The sequence below is a fragment of the Protopterus annectens genome, chromosome 4.part0 (genome assembly GCF_019279795.1).
Source record: "Protopterus annectens isolate FY-2018-M chromosome 4.part0, PAN1.0, whole genome shotgun sequence".
In the NCBI taxonomy this organism is placed as follows: domain Eukaryota; kingdom Metazoa; phylum Chordata; order Ceratodontiformes; family Protopteridae; genus Protopterus; species Protopterus annectens.
This window is the reverse complement of record NC_056733.1, coordinates 1995951964-1995975248: the sequence shown is the minus strand read 5'-3', so window position 1 is coordinate 1995975248 and position 23285 is coordinate 1995951964. Positions and strand designations below refer to the sequence as shown.

At 35.1% G+C, this 23285-nt stretch overlaps 1 protein-coding gene across 1 annotated transcript in view; it reads right to left on the bottom strand.

The window, feature by feature from the left end:
• LOC122800093 (serotransferrin-A-like) overlaps window positions 1-23285 on the bottom strand; it is a 276007-nt gene that overhangs the window by 67706 nt on the left and 185016 nt on the right. Inside the window, exon 13 of the mRNA XM_044069617.1 lies at window positions 18966-19110. Coding sequence (XP_043925552.1) covers window positions 18966-19110 — 145 coding nt within the window. The remainder of the gene's footprint in view (window positions 1-18965; window positions 19111-23285) is intronic.

Here is a 23285-nt window from a genome sequence, read left to right as displayed (position 1 = left end):
CATCGGGGCAGTCACCAGTCATGCAGGAGATAGACCGAATACAGGTAGAGTCATCAAAACTACTTTTATTACCAGATATACTAATGATAATAAAAATATCATATATATTATCAATAAGAATTGGCAGGTACTTATTGCTGACCCCAAGATTCTGTCTCTAGTAGGTAATACTCCTTCTTTTACTTACAGAAATAGTAAGAATTTAAAAAGAATTTTATGTACTGAACACCATCATGATGAATTTAATAGTAGCACCATTGGACACTATGATAGGTTGGGTACTTATCCTTGCAATAAATGCAACATGTGCAAGTTTATTTCAAAGGAACAAGATTTTGTTCATCCCACTATTAATTATAGATTTAAATCTAGATTCCATGCCAGCTGCGAAGATGAAAATCTTATATATTTAGCAACCTGTACACGCTGTTCAGCGTTTTATGTAGGGATGACATCCAGGAAATTAAAAAACAGGATGTATAATCACATATATGATATAAAGAGAAATAATCAACAGAATGCTTTGGCGAAACATATAAGTAGTTTTAAAGATCATATTTTTGAGTTTAGAGTATTACAACTGATAACTAAAAGTAAGAGAGGGGGGAATAATAAGAACCATCTAGAATCTATTGAACTGTGTTGGATTTTTAAATTACGAGCGCATATAGAACCTGGTTTAAATCAATTTATAAGTGTTAAGCCAGTATTAATTGCACGCAAATACTAGGTAGCATTGGGACATATGATAAGACTCATATACATATATATTTTATTATTTATTTCATATTGTTATTCTTGTCTTTATATGGACTTGTTATTTTTTATGAACTTCTTATGAATTTATTTACTACTACTTTATGACTTTTATGATTCCTTATTCATATATATTACAGATATCTTATATACATATATACATATTTTTATACACTAATATATACATAACTTTTACATTTTCACTTACATATCTATATATGTTTACATATTTTTTACACCGTATAAATATATTTTAGTTTAACAACGTTTCAGGATTTTTAGATAGCAGTAGTTATTATGAATGGTTTCAGCCAACAACATTGTAATAGTCACCATGACTACTTGCTTGATTCAAATGAATTATTTGATTGAATTCAATTAAGTATAATTGGTTAGTATATTTAAAGACTGTTCTCTTGATTAGTAAATGAAATCTGATGAAGCGTGCAGTGTGTGGCATGTGAAAGCGCTCATTTTTGTCTACAATAAAAACCTTGGAATTTTATGTGCATTGTAGTGGTGGTCTTGTCCTGTATTTTCGGTATTGTTTGGTTTCTTTTCTGGAATCGGGACCTTTGGAGAGCAGCTGTACCTTATTTCACTTCATTGCCTTTTTTCGTTTGGTGTCAGCAGCGATCACACTATGGAGTCTTCCAACACTCCTAATGTTGAATTGGACTATAATCCTGAACCTACGAACTTAAATCAGAAATGGAATGACATCCTTGAACTGGGCAATAACCCTTTACTCACTTTGGAGCTACATCCGTTTTCATTGCCACCTACAACAGGTACTGTTAATAATCTAAGTGAGTTTAATGATTTAAGCAGAGAATTAGAAAATAGCTAATACAAACTACAAAGACTCATTTGGCAGAGGCGACACATGGAGGCTAGTCTACATTTTCAGATTGTACCTCGAGGCATGAGAGTTTTGTGCATGCCTCCGTATGGTGACAGTCATCCAGAGTTGCTCAGTAGATGGCAAAAATTGAATTTAGAACTAAGCAACAATTATATGAAATTATTGATTGATTATTTTTCACCAATTGAAGCTGAGCTCATGCGGAAGGTAGAAGCGTTGAATACAGATATACGAGCTCGCTTTAAGAATGTGACATTTGCAAGAAAACTGGAGAATTTATATGCTCAAGTAGCTGCTTATAGTGATAGGCTACAACAAACCAAATATCGGAGGTTGCAACGGGACTATAGAGATTTCTCTACAGGACAGGTTTTTGTCTGGTCGAAGAATATTTCAACGACCAGCCAGGCAACTTCTGATAATAGATATGTTGAAAAGTGTAACTCTTCCTTCAACAACAATAATAAGGTCCTACATAATGATACACCGAATATTCATGGAGCTGCTGACAGTAACAATGTTACTGATTCCGGCATACCTATTGTGCCTTTAAGTGATATGTTACCTTCGAATATCACATCATCAGCAGCTACACCACCGCCTAATCAGCAAGCATTAATTGAACAAAAGGAAATCAACGGTTTAGGAGCTAGACCAAAAGCGTTGGGCAAAGGTTCAGCAAGTTTTTTACCATACCCAGTCAAACTTCGCGAACCCTTCAGAGACAGGTCACACAGTCGGGGACGGAGGAAGCGGAAGTTTTCAGGAGGATTCAAGACCAACGAATGAAGAATCAGGAATTGACTCAACTGGTTTTTAACTTATCCAGGTTCGAACTCACTGAAACAGACTATTCGTTACTGAACAAAGGCTTATCTTTTATACCGTCACAAGGTAGTGATCTAAGTGAACTGTTGACTGATTTGCGTCTATTTGGACGTACAATTGCACTCAAATTGTTGTTCAATAATGATAATGTCAGATCTACACAGAATATAAATAGATTTAAATGTAAAAGCTCTTTTACGCCTCCATTTCCAGCTAATGTTGAATGCTCTATACGGTTATGTGAGAATGACTTGTACAGCTATTTTAAAAAACATGAACGTAAATGTACCTACTTCAATTTGAACAAGGAGCAACAAGCATCTTTGTATAACCTCTCCCATAACTCTGAATTAACTATCAAACCAGCTGACAAGGGGGGGGGGCTTGGTTTTACTTAATAAAGATGATTATCATACATCCATGATGGATGTGTTACAAGATACTAGTACATATTTGAAAGTTGACCCTGAATATCTGACTAAATTGATTATGAGAGTATATGACAATTTATATAATTTGCTAATGTGCAGACAGGTCACACAAGAATTATATGAATATTTTTTGGTTGAATTTCCATTGATACCTTATATAAAAGGACTACTGAAGATGCACAAATGCATTCTACCCCCCCCCCCCAATGAGACCCATAGTGGTAGGTGATGGCTGGGTTACGGAGAGAATTTCCAACTATTTGGAAAGTTTACTGGGGCCAGTGGTTAGGAATATACCTGTAATTCTTAAAGATAGCTATCAACTTATTAAGGATTTAAATAACCTCCCTAATGACATAGAATGTTTATCGTCTTGCATACTGGTGACACTTGATGTGAAAAATTTATTTACATCTGTTCCTAATGATTTTGGTATAGAAGCAATAAGGGAATATTTATGTACATTGGAAAACTTTAATAATGAACAGATCATTCTGATATGTGCACTTTTGGAATTAGTATTGTCCAATCATTTTTTTATATATAGAGACATGTTATATGCACAAAAATGGGGGGTCGCCATGGGGACCCCATGTGCAAATTCGTATGCAAACCTTGTATTACACCAATGGGAAAGGAAATTTATGTTTGACAGTACATTTTTTAAGAATGTTTTGTTGTATAGAAGATTTGTTGATGATGTTCTATTTTTCTGGAAAGACAGTATAGAACCATTACAAGCCTTCATTAATTATCTAGAATCCACTACTGATTTTTTAAGATTCTCTCTCGAATTTTCCTGCAACATAATAAATTTCTAGGATATAAGCATAATGAAGGATAAACAGGGCAACATTTCTACCACTTTATATAGAAAACCTTGCTGGAAAAATGCACTATTGCACTTCAGTAGCATGCATCCTAGATTTGTTTTCTCCAATATAGTAAAGGGACAATACCTTAGAATTATGAGAATTTGCAAAGAAGATCTTAATAGGCAACAACAACTGAATGCCATGTATAGCTTATTGTCAGACAGGGACTATCTGGTTTCTATGTTAAGTAGAATCAAGGAAATTGTCATGGATGCCCCTGGAGACAAAAACATTTACATCGGGGGAGTCACCAGTCATGCAGGAGATAGACCAAATACAGGTAGAGTCATCAAAACTACTTTTATTACCAGATATACTAATGATAATAAAAATATCATATATATTATCAATAAGAATTGGCAGGTACTTATTGCTGACCCCAAGATTCTGTCTCTAGTAGGTAATACTCCTTCTTTTACGTACAGAAATAGTAAGAATTTAAAAATAATTTTATGTACTGAACACCATCATGATGAATTTAATAGTAGCACCATTGGACACTATGATAGGTTGGGTACTTATCCTTGCAATAAATGCAACATGTGCAAGTTTATTTTGAAGGAAAAAGATTTTGTTCATCCCACTATTAATTATAGATTTAAATCTAGATTCCATGCCAGCTGCGAAGATGAAAATCTTATATATTTAGCAACCTGTACACGCTGTTCAGCGTTTTACATAGGGATGACATCCAGGAAATTAAAAAACAGGATGTATAATCACATATATGATATAAAGAGAAATAATCAACAAAATGCTTTGGCGAAACATATAAGTAGTTTTAAAGATCATATTTTTGAGTTTAGAGTATTACAACTGATAACTAAAAATAAGAGAGGGGGGAATAATAAGAACCAGAATCTATTGAACTGTGTTGGATTTTTAAATTACGAGCGCATATAGAACCTGGTTTAAATAAATGTATAAGTGTTAAGACAGTATTAATTGCACGCAAATACTAGGTAGCACTGGGACATATGATAAGACTCATATACATATATATTTTATTATTTATTTCATATTGTTATTCTTGTCTTTATATGGACTTGTTATTTTTTATGACCTTCTTATGAATTTATTTACTACTACTTTATGACTTTTATGATTTCTTATTCATATATATTACAGATATCTTATATACAAATATATACATATTTTTATACACTAATATATACATAACTTTTACATTTTCACTTACATATCTATATATGTTTACATATTTTTTACACTGTATAAATATATTTTAGTTTAACAACGTTTCAGGATTTTTAGATAGCAGTAGTTATTATGAATGGTTTGAGCCAACAACATTGTAATAGTCACCATGACTACTTGCTTGATTCAAATGAATTATTTGATTGAATTCAATTAAGTATAATTGGTTAGTATATTTAAAGACTGTTCTCTTGATTAGTAAATGAAATCTGATGAAGCATGCAGTGTGTGGCACGTGAAAGCGCTCATTTTTGTCTACAATAAAAACCTTGGAATTTTATGTGCATCGTAGTAGTGGTCTTGTCCTGTATTTTCGGTATTGTTTGGTTTCTTTTCTGGAATCGGGACCTTTGGAGAGCAGCTGTACCTTATTTCACTTCATGGATCCTAATATAATAATTATTGACTGTAACTTCACTTTTTTTTGATAACATATCTGCAATAGAGACAGGCACTACATTTTACCATGCTCCAATATTTCTTTGGTTCAGTTATTCTTTTAAAAATATTCTTAAGATTTAGTCCTGTTTTTATATACAAAAACAGGGTTGTTACCTAAAACCTTGGTAATATCATATTCCCTTCTAATTATTGCCCACTTCCTACACATTATATCTTTAACATGATTACTATCTGTATTAAATACAGTGGTAAAAGCATGTGAGAATTTATGCTCAGTATTATTCTCAGAAGGTGAAGCAGTATCCATCCCATATGGTGTACTGTTTAGATCTACCAGATCACTTATTTCCAAGTTATTACCAACCTCTGCTAGAATTTTTTCACCTAATATAGGGTTAAAGTGACCTGAGGAATGTTTCTGTGTCACCTCATCACAAAGATCTCTGATCATATTATGTGGGTAACCTCTCACTATAAACATTTTTGACAACCTTTCACATTCTTCCAAGAATATACTCCACTTTTCACAAATATAAGCCACCCTCAGAAATTGTCCCTTGATGACAGCTCTTTTCTGTGTATAGGAGTGATTACTGGTAAAGTGGAGAAATGAATCTGACTATGTCAACTTTCGATAAATTTGGGAACTGAATCTATTATTCAAACTGTCTTTCCTAATAAGCACATCTAAATATGGAATTTTGTTGTTACTAATTGTATGGGTAAATTTCAAAAAAGATGTGGTGTTATTTATAAATTCCAAAAATTCAGTTATTAAGTTTCTAGGACCATTCCATAAGACAAAAATATCATCCAAAAAGTGGATATATAGCTGGCAATGGGAAAAGTACAAAGATGTAAAAAGGAAACATTTCTCCCATTCAAGCATGACTATATTCATATATAGCCCACGACAGGTCGACCCAACAGCTACTTCTTCTTTTTGATGATAATATTCATTGTCAAAAATATAGAAATTGTATCTCAGGACTATGTTGAGAAGTTGTTCATATGTATTTATCTGGTCTTGTGTTAAAGCGTTAGATGCCAGATAACCACAGAACCATTCTTCCCCTATGTCATGTGGTATTACAGTATATAAATTGTTTATGTCAATGGTAATGAATACATACTCGTTATTATAATTTACCACACCAACCTTGTTCTGGATGAAATTCTTCAATTTAAAATCAAAGAATTTTGCTGTGGGGCAAGTGATGGAACCTCTCACATCCACAACTGGCCACATGGGAGGTTGATTTAAATCCTTGTGTATTTTGGGCACCTCAAATATGGTTGTAGTCACTGGATACATCACACTTAATTATATTCATCTATGGAAATCAGCCCATTAATAAACAAATCTTGTAAGAAGCGCCTAATTCTAGAGTATGCTTAAGTTGATTCAGTGAACTAATATCATAAGTCATACTTTCAAGAATCCCCGTCATTTTGGCTATATAATCAGTTTTACTCATAATTACTAACCCCCCCATCCAACTTCATAAGCCTAATACCTGGAGTACATTTAATTAACTCAAGTTTCATCCTCTCATCCTCAGATATATGTGCTGGTTTAGTGCACAGTGCTCTAAAATCTAGCTCACATAACTGTTCAAATGCCTCCAGGGAGGGGTGCAATGGTGGATTATAAGTGCTGGATACTTTCAGCAAGTTAGATGTACTAGATTCATCTTGAAATAGTAACCTTAAATTAAGTTTACGCGCATACTCTTTTAAATCCAATTATAACTGTACTACATCAGTTTGTCTACAAGGATCAAAAGTCATACCTATTCATAGAAAGTCACACATTTCAGTATCAATAGTTATAGAGGAAATATTGTATACTTTAATGTAATTTGCTGAATTAAGTTCAATGCTTACAGAAGGTAACCGAAAGGGGGGTTCATGATCTTCTTGTTATAATAATAAGCTCATCTCCTTCCCCTCCGAGACCCTCTGTTGCTCCCTTGATAGTTGTTGGATTGTCCCCTCATCTGTTGGTATCCTGTCTGTTGATGTGGATTGCCCCAGTTCAAATTCATCTAATGCTGATTCTTCAGATGTTCCAAACTCCTGAGTGGGGGGAATTCTGCTGAATCCCCCTCTTCATCATCATTCACCACAGTAAGGTTATTTCCTTGACCTGTTACTCCATTACTAGGGTCTACCACTCGATTAGACCACACTTGGGAATGAGGTGGTGAGGGATAATCATTATTATTATTACAATACTCCTCCTCATCCCTGACTATCTTTTTAATTTTCCTAAGTTTAATAACTTGGATTTGTTCATCAATTGAACATAAAATCTGTAAATAAACAGGTTGGCAGAAAAAAAACGCTATCTTGAGTGATAGATTCATCAAGTTTTGAAGGGTCCCTTGTGAGTGATTCAGTTGTCTCATTGTTGTTTCTTATTACCAATTCCAAATATTCAAAACCATGCCTATCAAACATTTGTAGTAGTTCTTTATGGAGTGTTGAACCTGGCACCAATCCTGTAGGGAAGCGCCATAAGCACAAACCTTTAGGAACTATTTTCCTTTTCAGGCACTCTTTAAAATATTCTGTGTCCATTTGAAGTTTTTTAATTTTCAATACATTCCGATCTAAGTCAGTTAATCTTTCACACAAAATATTATTAGAAAACCCCACATTAGATTTAATCCAATCAGGCAAAAATGGAGGTTTGTTTAGGCAATTAATACCCGCATTAATGGCATTAACTTCAGTCACCATACCATCAGCTCTATTAATCAGTTCTTGAGATAAACTTACTGTGTGCTGGTTCGGCACACATAGGAGCAGAATGAATGTTTGAAGAGGGTGCATCAGGTGTGTTATGCATAGTTATTTGAGAGAGGGATAGTTGTTCAATTCGCTCCATTCACTGATTAAGTTGTTGTATTAACACTATCACGTCTCCCACCACTTCCTCTCAGGTTTGGGAAGACAGCCATTGTGAAGACTCCATAAGTCGTGCCACAACTCATGAACCACAAGTCAGAGAAAAATATCCAAAACCAATACAAATAAAAACAGCAACCCTGGATGTCTTCAAAAAATGCAGCAACATTGTTTTTGGATATATTTCTCTGACTTATGTATCACTACTTGGCAGCACGTTACTACAAACAGGTATTTTCTTGAATGAAAAACGTTAAGTTAAAATGCAGACATCATCTTTATGTCACCTATTTATCAGGAGTCCTTCAAACTGATATATTGTGTTCAAAAGACAAAGAATTGCCAGTAACCAACCAGATAAATGCTCTCTTGTACAAATAATGAAAATGTATATCTCAAACTGCTTCGTTGAAGTTTTACAGTTTGTGATATATTGTGTTGACATGCCACTGATGATGATATTGCTACAGCATCAAGGACTTGCTGAGTACCTCTTCAAACAGAAACACTGCCAACTAACTCCAGAGTTAGAAATGTGTGTGCCCTCTCTATGTCTGTATGTTTTTTTATGAAGGTGTCTGACTACGTACTTATGCACATAATATTTTGGTAAAAATCTGAAGTACTTATTTTTTTGTTGGCACAAAGATAATCAATACTAAATCTGGCCCCGGTACAAAATGTTTGGGTAAGTACGATGGCTCCACCGCAGAGAGGGATGAAACTCTGACTATGACCCGTGTCACTGCTGTCATTCTGGATCCATGTCATTGCTGTCATTACACTTGTGGAGGGGCTCAGCTGGCGCGTTTAAGGCTAGTGAGCTCACCAAGCCGGGTGCCAGTGATTGGCTGCTGAATCCTTGGGCCTGTTCCCATGGCATCTGAAGGCAGAATGAATGGGTCATTAGGTGCAGTACAGGAGCCATTGGGCCGTCTGTAAAAGTTGTCTTTTAATGTTTATTAATATTTCTGGCTAGAAAAATGTGTGTGTCTATTACATGTTGTTGAATATTGCAGCTGTTGGTGAAAATGTGTTGAGAAAACAGGAATCAAATTCCCCTACTTGTTTATACATCAAACCACTGCAATGCAGTCAGTGTGGATGGCAATCACATCTAGAAGTAAGGATTCCTGGAAAGTCTATAACATGAGAACTGCCCCTGTATCCAATATGCTGATACGCAAACTGGCTTCTGTCTGTGTTCAGCACCTCATGTGAGATTTGCAACAGAAACAATGGCAGCAAATTCACCAAGGCTGACATCCTTAAAAGGTGCTGGTATATCTCAGGAAAAGTCTGTAAACAAAAAGCTTTCTTTAAAACGGATTTAATGAAAACAAGTTAAAAGCAATACAAAAATGTCTCTTTCTTAACAAACGATAAGCGCTTTCGATAAAAATCTTCCTCAGATCATAATAAGATATGGGACTACTGTTAAATAAAAATTCACCAGCCAATCCAAAAGCAATGAGAGTAATTGGAACCTATTGCTTTTAAAATCGTTCCATCTATTTTGCATAAGTATAACCAATAGCTTGCACTTGTTAGTAATACGCTCACTGACCACTTTAAAATCCAATTCCTCTGCTGGATGCAAATTAGCTGAAATGAATAGCCAATTGAAATTGTCAAAACGTGGCAATGCTGATCTCAATGCCATTTAATAATAAGTGAGTCGGCTATGCAATGCTATGTAAAAATAACGTGTAAAAATAGCTCGTGGTTGTGTTCTCATACTATTGGTGTAGATAAATTGTCTTAACAAAAAATCATAAAGGAGCACAAATGACTTAATCAGACCCCTGGTCATATCTCACTTTACTTTCATTGAATAAAAAAATGGCCAATCCAGTCTCTCAAAATGGGGTAGCCACCATGTAAAATCAATAGCTTACACTTGTTAGTAACACGCCTACTGGCTACTTTAAGATCCAGTTCCTATGTTGGATGCAAATCAGCTAAAATGAATAGCCCATTAACATTTTTTCATGTGAGATTTGCACCTCCTGGAAACCTTCATATTTTTACCCCCTGCTTCACCTTATTGATGTATGCTAACCTTACCCATGCCCCTAACTCTACCTCTACACATAACAACATCACTACACAAGACACTTGGACACAATACTAATCAAGCACAACAGTCGGTCGATCCCATTCCCTAGCCCTTACTCCCATATTAACCTGGGAATGCTCACACACACACACACACACACACACACACACACACACACACACACACACACACACACACATACTCATACTCACGTATTCAGTGTTGCAACTTCAATAACTCCTTCATTTAGCTGATAAAATATTCGACCATCTGTGGCAGCAAAATTAGCTGTTAACATTCAGTGCAATCGTAACAAAGCATGTAAACTGAATCTACTCATATATGTATGTGTAGATATATATATATATATATATATATATATATATATATATATATATATATATATATATATATATATATATATATAAATGGGTTCTGTTGGTCTGGTCAACAGGGACTTTGGTCAACATCTGTTTAATCAACCGCATTTGGTCAACTACACAAGTAGTCGAAAGGTGTGCAAGATTGAGAATCCCCGGATATGGGAAAAAATTCCCTTTCCCCAAGTATTGTGCAAAATCAGATTTAGTATATATAATCAGCAGGGTGTGGGGGTTCCAGGGCGACTTGCCTCTCTACAAAAATAATGTTTTAAAGTTGCAACTTCCTCGAGCCGCTAATTGAGCCCTGGTCAGCTGGGTCACAGTCAAGGCTTTATCCCGCTAAACCACTGTAGTGGCTGTACAGTTACTTTCTTGAATGGAAAACAATAGGTCAATATCCAGTAGTCATCTTCTGGGCACTCATTTATTATGAATGTTTCAAGCTGAACCATTGAGTGTTGAACTGTTGTTGGCCTGTGACCTTGCTTCTATACATATTGACTAGGATATTCAGTGTTTCCATTTTCACTATTGGAAGGTTTACCTTCAGGATGTCGAAATTCTTGTTAGTCGACCAACTGAAGGTAAACCATATATATATATATTTTCATATATGGGTGTAATACATTTTATCTAGAAAACAAAAAAACAAGAATATCAAAACTGAGGTCACTGGAGCTGCCACAATACGTATACCACAAACAACTAAAAAATCAGGCTAGAACTATAAAAACACCTATGACTTTTAATTCAAAAATAAAAGAAGAAACAATGCATTGAGAAAGGGTTTGTTTTACCCAACTCACCTGTAGTGATTTACTGTGTGAGGAGTTTTTTTTTCCATGTTTGTGTAACTGTGGAGTTAGAATATTTAATTAAGAATTTTTGGAGAAATATTTGTTATATATGAAGTTTTTGACGTAATGTGATTCCACTAATTGTGTTTTAGATAAAATGTGTATTTTTAGATCAGTTATGATTATATGAAAAGTGTCTTAGAAAAATCATTATAAAGTCATATACACACACATATATATATATATATATATATATATATATATATATATACATATATATATATATATATATATATATATATATATATATATATACACTCTACAATGGTTTACAAACTACCTCAAAAACAGGCAGCAATCCTCTAATTGGCAGAACTCTTCCTCCCCTTTCATTACTGCCAACACAGGTGTCCCTGAGGATCAATTCTGGGTCCCCTCCTCTTTAGTATATTTGTCAACAACTTTCATCAAACCCTTACTCATAGTACTATCACTGAATATGCTGATGATTCAACTATCATCTCCTCCTCAAAATCTCTCACAAAATTACAGCAAAGATGCATTCACCTTTACTGAGCATTGAATGTCCCAGAATCACCTCTCCCTTAACCCCCAACAAAACAAAACGTCTATTATTTGCTCCCACAAAAACTTGTCCCATTGACAAATCTCTTTTTACAGTTACTTCCAATAACAATACTATCTTAGAAGTCGTCCCTAGTACCAAACTGCTTGGTGTCATCATTGATGACAAACTAACCTTTGACCTTCACATCCACAGCAATATCAACAAAACTCATCAAAAGCTAGGTGCCCTATATCATCATAACTATTTCCTCAGTCTCACTGCCAAAACAGCCCTTGCCACATCCTTCCTACTTCCAACTCTGCTTTATGGCGCTCCCATCCTCACCAAACTACAATCTTCACTAAAAAATAAGCTTGATTCCTGCTACAATAAAGTTGCCAGATTTGCTACAAACTCTAAATACTCTACCCACCACTGCTCCTCATTGCATCAACTAAATTGGCTTGAATCCCACCACCATCTTACTTACCTTCAACTAACCACAGCCCACAAAATAATCTACCAACCTGAACATTGCCCTTCCATCTCAAGTATACTGACCATGTACCAGCCCAATCGCCACCTCGGGTCTGAAAACAAAATGTTGCTGTCTATAGAAAAACCCAAATTGTCAGCTGGCCAAATGCTGTACTCTTATGCTGTCTCTAAGTTATGGAATAATCTTCCTCCTTCACTCAGATCAACTAGTAAGTCTGCTTCTTTTAAAAAATCCCTAAAATTTCATTTAGTCTATAACTGGCTATGGTCCTGTATCCCACAAACAATCCCAGCACCTAATTCCCCACTACAGAACCTCTCTCTGTTTCACTTCTCAAAACGTTCCCACTCTTTTCTCTAACTTCTTACACTTTCTCTCTCCTACTTTTTCATCCTAATACATTCTGTTTGCCTGCTTTAAACCATGAACTCTACAACCCTCTGCTTTGAATCCTACACACTCACATGTATATACTATTTTTTTTTCAACTCACATACACTGCAAAGTTACTTTCCTCTTCTACGCTGACTTTCATACCCGTTTCCATTTATGCTCTCACTTATAACATTTTTGTCTTTTGTATGTAATTATTGAAATGTCATCTCTGCCAGTTATCTTATCCTTCCTACTAACATTTTGTCCTTTGTATGTAATTATTAAAATGTCATTTCTGCAAGTTATCAAAGTTATATTGTTTAATTAATTGTATGCAGTAATGTGTCCATTTTACTCATGCATCAAGAATGTTTTAATTAGTTAATTGTATGTAACAATGTAGACATTTTCTCACCGGGCCTCCACTGAAAATCAGCTCCTCAAAGCCCAGTGGACTTTCCCGGTCAACAAATGCAATAAATAAAAATAATATATATATATATATATATATATATATATATATATATATATATATATATATAAATACATACATCTATATAGACAGAGAGAGAGAGAGAGATGGATCTAATGATCTAGATCAGATGCACTAAATGTCTAGCCCATGAAGAAACAGGAACTGACTAAACAAGTAGATGATTCTGGATCCACACAGGTACACACACATAACACTGATATATGGATATGCACACACGCATACACACATATATCTATATCTATCAATCTATATAATATATATATATATATATATATATATATATATATATATATATATAGTGCACACACACACACACACACACACACACACATACATACATATATATATATATATGGTTTACTACTGAAATGTCGAATGGCACTACATCGACTGTACTATAGTCGAACACGGAAGTTCGGAAATAGTAATGTCGACGTCAAAAAAACAATCTAGGAATGGTTTTAACATGGGTCGAGGTAGGTGTTCAGTATTATTCAGAACTACAAACATCTCCCCTACCTTGACCCATGTTAAAACACAGTCCTAGATTGTTTTTTTGTCGTCGACATTACTATTTTCGAACTTCCATGTTCAACTATAGTACAGTCGATGTAGTGCCGTTCGACATTTCAATAGTAAACCATATATATATATATATATATATATATATATATATATATATATATATATATATATATATATATATATATATATATATATATATATATATATATATATTATATATATATATATATATATAGTTAGATAGATATAGATAGTTAGATAGATATAGATATAGATATAAATGCACTCTGTGTGTCTCTCAGAGGCTTTACCCTCCATGTGGGGGTATAGGAGATTGCCCCCAGCAAAAGCACATGACATTGATGTTTTCATTTTGTTGAAGCTACTGGTTTGACTCACACACACACATATCTATAGCTATATATATATATATATATATATATATATATATATATATATATATATATGCGCTCACACGGACACACACACACACACACGGACACAGGCATATATATATATATATATATATATATGTAGCTATAGATATAGATATAAATACACTCTGTGTGTCTCTCAGAGGCTTTACCCTCCAGGTGGGGGTATAGGAGATTGTCCCCAGCAAAAGCACATGACATTGATGTTTTCATTTTGTTGAAGCTTCTGGTTTGACTCATCTTGTTAAAGCATTAACAAGTTTATTCTCAATAAAAGGCAGGAATAACTTATCTATGGGGTTGAATATCATGAATAAATGTGTGTGTGGGGGGGGGGGTAGATGTAGGAGGATCCTTTCTGGGAAGTGGTTGTGGCAAGGACACAAATGTTCTGAATGAGTAGTCATACAGGCAGTTTGCAAACCATATAGTGGGTTGGACATTAGTCAACATTTCTGAAATTAATTAAAAAGTTAAGGATTTTTTTGTTATAAATAAGTGGATCTCTGGCAAACCACCTTCTTATAAATGGTCTGACACTGTACAGAGACAACTTAGAAAGTGTATTTTTTATGTATAACTAAATAAATACAAACAAGTTGGGCTAATATTCTGAAGAATAGTGTTAAATGATTCCAAACACAACCTTGGGGTTGCTTAGTACTCTTCTGTTATAACAGAGCATTCAAATAAAATATGTCAGATATTGGAGCTATTGATTCCCAGCAATATCTGGCAGCTTAGGACACACAGTTAAGGCTCTGAGCAGTAAATGAGATTCATCCTATAATCTTGCTTTGAGTCACTCAGCCACCTTTTGTCTGCTGTGTGGCTCCACAGATGTCTCTTAACCAGATGAGTTTTCCACAAATGGGCCTTAACCAAGCTGAACAACTTGTTTAACAAAATATTTAAATAAGAAATAAAAGTAAACAGTTCCAAAATTAGGGCTTTGATTCTTCTTTCTAGGGCTGTTATGCCCTTTAAAAAAGGTACATTTTACTTTTTTGTAAATATCCATCACAGCAAGGGATCACAGTGTAGAAGTTCTTAATATTTAGTCAAGATTATATCACCCCAGATGGGAATCAAACCCGCAATCCCTGGCTTAGGGGGCCAAGGCCTTATCCATTAGACCACTGGGGCCTGACCAAGTATATGTCATCACAGCTAAAATCGAGTTCTGGCTTATACCCCTTATCTAGGGTCATGGTGATTCCATGTCTGCCTAGTGAAGTATGAGATATGTAATTGTAATTCACACAACTACAAAAAAATAAAGCTGACTGGCAAATACAGTGAATTCCATAACTTACTGCAGTGTGATTAAAGCACTTTTGCAATGGGGTGCATTCACCTAGTATGAGGGTGTATGCCCTTAATACCCTTTCTACCTTATATAGTAACTCCGAGATTGCTATACTTCATTGTAAGTGGAATACTGTAAGGTACTATATATTTCCCCTTTATCACCATTCATTTTGCTGTTCAGACAACTGTAGTTGTTGTCCCTAGAATTTCAACAGGAACTGTTCTTCAGATTTTAATCAGGTTGGTGATGACTTATGCAGCATAACCTTATATTCTCACCTTAGGGATATTCATTCCTAAGCATGAGGTGGGTGTAGGAATTGTATGAAGTGAAAATTTGATTGGGTCTCTCCAAACTACCAGTCTGACAATCCTATCCCTAGCCTAGAAATATCCAAGCAGAGGCTAGGAGCTAAGATCTGATATGGTAAGTTAAGGAAATAATCACATGAAAATACATTCATTCCAAGTATGAGCCCTTGCTTCTAGATTTTTAAGTACAGTCAACTTAAAATTCCTTATCAGGGCATTGTCTTAAATAGCACAAATTTGATACTTTCTATTTTTAGTGCTTATCAAAAGGTGCTATAAAATGTTCATAAATTACTAACTCCAATAGTCTTTGGTTATATAAAATATAGATTAAATTAGTCGAAGAAACCACTTCCAATGTAGCTTCTGAATCAATGATATCATATTCAGGAAGCTCCTTCCTTTTCATTGGCAAAAGGCTTTAGGAGGTTATGTTTAATAGTTGGAGTAGTAGAGTAAACATCCAGTAACTGCATTTTGCACAGATCATTTCAAATATGAGTCATTTAACCAAACTGTAATTTCAGCAGTAGTTCTTGTGTTGTAACTGTATCCACAAAGCACACCATAGTTAAAGTACAGCAGTCCCTGCAATGACCCTCTAATCCTCCTCCTCCCGTTAAGCCAGCACTGAAATGGGCAATAATTAAACCCATCCATGCACAACAGAAGCAGTAAGTCTAAAAATAAAAATGGAAAATCTCTCACTCTTCTTTCAGCAAATTGTTTTTGTACCTTCAAAAAACTAGCAGAAATAACAAGAAATGTTAATAGCTGACAATAATGAAACTTGTAACATGATGCATAAAGTGAAAGGTCTAAAGAAAAAAGTCTGTGGTGTCAACAGCAGAATTACAAACACTGAAAAAAAATCATATCTTGTGAAGAGCAATGATTTGATGTAGAGTCAAAAATATTAAAAATGAAATCAAGGACAAGAAGGAAGACAATCTCCACTTCATTTGCTCGAAAAACTGCTCACAAAATAGTTGGAGTCATCAGTAAGCATCTGTTTGCATTATTGAAAGGGGTCACTGAATCTTAAGACCACACCATGATTATTCAGGTTCTTCTCTTCCTCTCATCACCAAATTTCTCATTTTTGGGGACCACAAAGATGTCAAGACTAGATTATTCCATGTTACTTCATGGGGGGGGGGGTCAACAAAACCATGCTTTGCATCAGACTTCCCTCAGATGGTTTGAATAAAATTAGCAGACTAAGACAATATGTAAAACACTGTTAGTAACACCATTCACATTTAAAATAAAAAAAAAAAACAGCAGGTCTGTCATTTATTTTTTTACAAGATGATTAACGTTTATTTTGCAGCACTCCTTCCTAAGCTTTTCAAGTGAGGGTATTCATTCTTTATTTTCTTTTGCCGAGCTAAACACACGCTGTAAATCACTGCATATCCATAGTTTGTGTGCTTTTATTGCTTTAATGTAATAGCAGTTATTTCTTTTTATGTTAGCACTACAGTTGCATAAGTGTTTAACAACAGATGGTTGTCATTCTCCATTATGAATTTCTTATTTTATGATTATTACTAGCAAAAACCAGGCAATATCTGCAGCCAGAGACATTTAGATATTTCTCATGCTGTGTTCGGCTATATTAAACTACAGAGGTAATTTCTCACATGTGTTCTTTTTTCTGCCTGACTCACCATTAAAATATTTTAATCATCATGATATGTCCAGCGCAACTTCAAATGTTTCAGCTAAATGACACATGTATACCATCATTTTATATTATTCCATCAAGATGACGTCAAAAATAGTTCCTACTCTTTAACTCCTTTAGTCCAAAGATTCAGTGGTTAATTACACCCCTTAAGCCCCAAGTTTACTAATGAAAATGTCTACTACAGCCTGAGAGATATGAAAAACATTATATTACTAAATTAAAATGCCGTGAAAAACTCAAATGATGACTTGAGATCACCTAAGCCTTAACTGAGTTAAATGAGTTGGTCACATAAGCCTAAAAGAGTTAACTGCTCTCGTTTGCAGTGGGTACACTGTAACTGTTTAACTGCTTGTTCAGCTGTACATGCTGTCAGTCTCAGATATGAGATATTGCAGTGTACACGTACTGTGGTTTGATGTATTTATAAAAATTCAGAGCATGTATTTTTCTCAGTTATTAATTACATGTACTGATTGATACTTTTTCTATTTTTCTGTACAATACTGTAGTTGATTTTTTAATCCTCATTATACCTATTATTATATTATTTCTGGTTGTTACAGATTCAGACGTCTCTTTTTTCCTAGCTGGCTCATGGATACATCAAGATTATCAATAAGAAACTGTAGCTGTTTTAGTTCTGTGTCAGTTTCTCCCCAACTCCTTTTTTATCCTCCCTCCCTCTTGGAGTTAGTATGCATAATTAGCAAGGGGCGTGGGGTGCAGTGGGGCTTGCACCCCTGCAAAAAAAAAGCTTTTTTTTTATTTGTAAATTTTGCATATACTGGGCTGCTTCTTCGTGTATTCTTACTGGTGTATTGACATCAGCATTTTCAACATTTTTACGTTGACATTTTTCAAGTCAACACTGGGTGTATTCAATGATAAGTACTACACCCATATCTATATCTATATCTCTCTATCTGTATATAGATAGATATACACACACATACCTACACACACCTGCACACGTGCACAAACACAGACACACACACACACACACACACACATATAGATACACACATTTTAGTCACTGCATTTATGATATAGATCACTTCATAAAAAATAGACTTGAAGCAGTTCAGGTGCATAAATGTGGAAGAAGTATTAGTCACATGACAAATAACTATTAAATATGATTCAGGATTTTTAGAATGACTTATTTATCGATATGTACTGCTTTTTGGACAGTTAACGTGTTAAGTGTTATATTTAAGTTACCCACCTGAGAGCACCACTATATCCATAATATGGCTCTTCCGGACTGCTCTTACACTTTGATTTCTGCCCAATACTTTGTCCTTTGCACAGTGCACAGAGTGGGGAGGAAATGTTAGCTCCTGGGGCACAGCTTTCACTGAAGTAATGCTCTGTTGGACAAAACACATTTATGCAGAAATTAAGAAAATTGCCTAACTTACCTTTCGTTACAATAAAGCTATTGTTTTATGAAAAAATGTATTTAGGGCTGTATCTCCTTGTCTTGTCTGTGACTTGTATGCAGCACAAATTGTAACAATTCACTAAATATACCTTATCACAGTGAATCTCCAGACACAGACAATACTTACAAGAGAAGGCTTTATTGCACACATTAAAGTATCACACAAGTCAGTATAGCTTCTTTTTTTAAGCCTACAAATAAATAACATGGGCCAGGACAGAGTCAAGCAATCTGGGTCCACTTTATCGATGAAGGATTTCAGGGGGTCATGGGTTCAATTCCCAACAAGGGTCACTCTTTTCCTTTCTCGTAAGAGTTAATTGGTTGTTTTACACTGCATGCTTGAGTGCTCAAAAATCACCATTGTGCTGTGTTCCAAGCTGGAAGGGAAATTAATTGGCAACGACCCTATGATTCTGCAAGAAGATTTCAATTATCAATGAGCATATTGGTTTTAAAACTTAGCAGTTTCCCACTTCAAGGCTAAATTTGTTGATCTGATGTTACTAAGTAATTCTATTCAGCTGGTCTCTTTTCCTAATAGGATCTCAGATTTAATTAGTTTTTGTTAACAATGGAGGGCTTACTTCTGATATAACAGGAAAAGAACCACTTAGTAACGCTGATCCCATTAGTATGAGATTTTCCAGGAAGCTTGCCTTCTCAGAAATTATATACAGTTACAAATGCTTGGATACAAAAATGGTGGAAGACTGTGTACCTGACAGATACTGGAATAAATTGTGCACCTTGAGGGGGAGGCTGACACTTGGCAAAGCCTACCTGACATCTGTACTCAAGGTCTGGTAGGAATAATTAAAAGGAATCTTGTGGGACAGCAAGGGTATCTGAAACCACCATGATGAAGTACAAATCAAAAGAAGGAGCTACAACGCATACAGGAAATGCAATGCAAGAAACAACAAAAAGGTTAAATGAAATACCAGGACAACTAAAATATATCACTGTAGATGTTAAATAACATTTGAAGACTTCCTACTATTATTTAAGGAAAATAAAGCATCTTTTTTACATATGTAAACTCTCAGTCAAAAGCAATAGTCAACGTTTAACTCCTGCAGTATAATACTATAGTGGTTACTGACATTTAAATCCTGCAGTATAATACTATAGTGGTTACTGACATTTAAATCCTAGTATAATACTATTATGGTTACTGACGTTTAAATCCTGCAGTATAATACTGTAGTGGTTACTGACGTTTAAATCCTGCAGTATAATATTATAGTGGTTACTGACATTTAAATCCTGCAGTATAATACTATAATGGTTACTGACGTTTAAATCCTGCAGTATAATACTATAGTGGTTACTGACGTTTAAATCCTGCAGTATGATACTATAGTGGTTACTGACATTTAAATCATGCAGTATAATACTATAGTGGTTGCTGACGTTTAAATCTTGCAGTATAATACTATAGTGGTTACTGACATTTAAATCCTGCAGTATAATACTATAGTGGTTACTAACGTTTAAATACTGCAGTATAATACTATAGTGGTTACTGACATTTAAATTCTGTAGTATAATACTATAGTGGTTACTGACGTTTAAATCCTACAGTATAATATGATAGTGGTTACTGATGATTAAATCCTGCAGTATATTACTATAGTGGTTACTGACGTTTAAATCCTGCAGTATAATACTATAGTGGTTACTGACATTTAAATCCTGCAGTATAATATTATAGTGGTTACTGACGTTTAAATCCTGCAGTATAATACTATTGTGGTTACTGACATTTAAATCCTGCAGTATAATACTATTGTGGTTACTGATGTTTAAATCTTGCAGTATAATACTATAGTGGTTACTGACGTTTAAATCCTGCAGTATAATACTATAGTGGTTACTGATTTCTCTGAAATTTGGAAAGTGTATCCTTTTCTTTTTTTGCTCCCCCACCCTGCAGTTGATCATCAGCTGCCACCAGCTTTTCTCCTCGTTCATCTGGGCTACCGGGCCAACTTTAGTCTCCCTGGCAAAACCTGATCCACATCTGGGCAGGTGACAAAATCATTGATTCTGGTGCAATGTTATACTGCTAACAGGGAGTGTGTCCTAGCCCCCTCTGACCTTGTGTAAGCATTGTGAGCTCTGCAATCGTTGCCTGTGGGAGATACATATCCATCCTCTTTGCTTTCAGTCCCTTCAGTGCCTGGGGATGCAGTAAGGGCTTTATTCCTCTGTGCTATAGGGCCAGATAAACCGTGGATATTTTTAGAAATATTTTGACAGTGTGCATCTCTGAGATGCAGTTTTGACTTTGCAAAGTCATAACATGGTAAACATAAGGTGCCTAGCAATTACTGCTGAAACAGTCAAACATTCTCTAACCATGGTAAAGGGCCCACCAAATATGCAGCCCTGACAATTTGTTTGGCCAGTTTATATGTACTTTTGTAGGCAATTTGATTCAAGTACTTGTAATATTTACTTCTTTATTATAACAGGGTATTATTCCTAGAGAGTGGCAGCTTTCACTCACTGCACAAACACATGAAGGGACTAAGGGTCTATAGAATGGAGAATTATCACCCAATTACTTTACCATTGATAATTACGAAGATAGAAATAATACTAGGTAAGTGATCCCAGGGACCATAAGATGCCTAGCCATATACACTTTTAAGCAAATAGACTTAAAAGGTCTTGCCACTCTTGTCAAGCACTTAATACTGCTTACCTCCCACATCAAGCATGGACATACATGATAAGTCTGGTGGAAATTTGTGTCAGTCCAGCTAGTCATCATGTCCAGCCTTAAAGGTAGTCAAAGTAATATTTTGTTTGACCTGTAGTGACACTTTAGTAAATAGACTGGGAATATGCTGTGTCAGGAACCTATCCCTCAAACCAGTCTTCTTTATGTTTTGTTGTAGATCTGAGTCTCTAGTATGGGTGTTTGCAGAGGTACTGGTTTGGTGAGTAAATAGCAGGTCAAATAGGACTGGGTCTAGTATATCTTAAAAGGCTAGACACAGGCCCTTTGGAGTAGCTGGTAGGTTACTGAGTATAAGAACAATAGTTCTAATCTTTTCAGATAGTTGAGGATTTAAGACTTTTAATGATCTTCTTTTGTTCTTGCAGATATTCCCTTTGTAATTAATTAGGATAGATAGAAGAATTTCCTGCTTATGGTGAAAATATGATAACCGAATTAGATAGAGTTGTCTGCATAAATACTCAAGTGTCTTACGAGTCTGAAGAGAAGTACTACTTGTAACACTATACTACCCTTTTTTTGCATTTAACTTTAGACTATTTTCAGTACACTGAGTATGTGTAAATTCCAACCCTTGCTGGAGCTGTTTAGTATCAGTGGATGAGCAGATAACAGTACCCGGCTTTCTGTCATTAGCAAACTTTATCAACCATACTTCCAAAATATTGGCTTAAATGTCTCCAAAAAAATGCCAAGCGGGAGAGGGCCTAATATGGATCCCTGTGGCACACCACTCATTGCAGTTCTCACTCAGAGAGTGTAACAGTAACTTTAGCAACCTGGGTTCTTTTGGATATCCAGTCTGTAATTCAACGACCTACACAGGGGTTTACATAAACATTTTTTAATAATTCCAATAATTCCAGTACAGGGAATAGAATCAGAAGTGCTGCCTGGATCAAGATAAGCAGTGCATAAGTTGTAAACATTCTGAGTGATTTTTGTTTAGCATCATGACATTGGAGAAATGTTAAGGATTTGTACTAGTATGAATTTATGGAAGCTCACTCTACCCTTCCAAACTTAGTAAACCTTTATTTTCCTGTATTTACAGCCTTACAGCTGGAGGGTTATTGCTATCTATTTAGTTTGGAAAAGGCCTTTTAATCATTTGATCACAGAGTCATCATTAAAAATATGCCACATAATAAAATTTACTTTATAAATCAGTGGGTTGAAAGGTGGCTAGTTCTGAGCTCACAAAAAGGGCATTGTGTAGATCAGTCTGGAATATTATAAAATCAGGGGTACCTTGGTGGTTAATTTTGGGGCTGACTTTCTTTATCATAGTTTTTGCTACAATTGTGATTGACTCCAAATATTGGTTAAGCATATACATGGATGATATC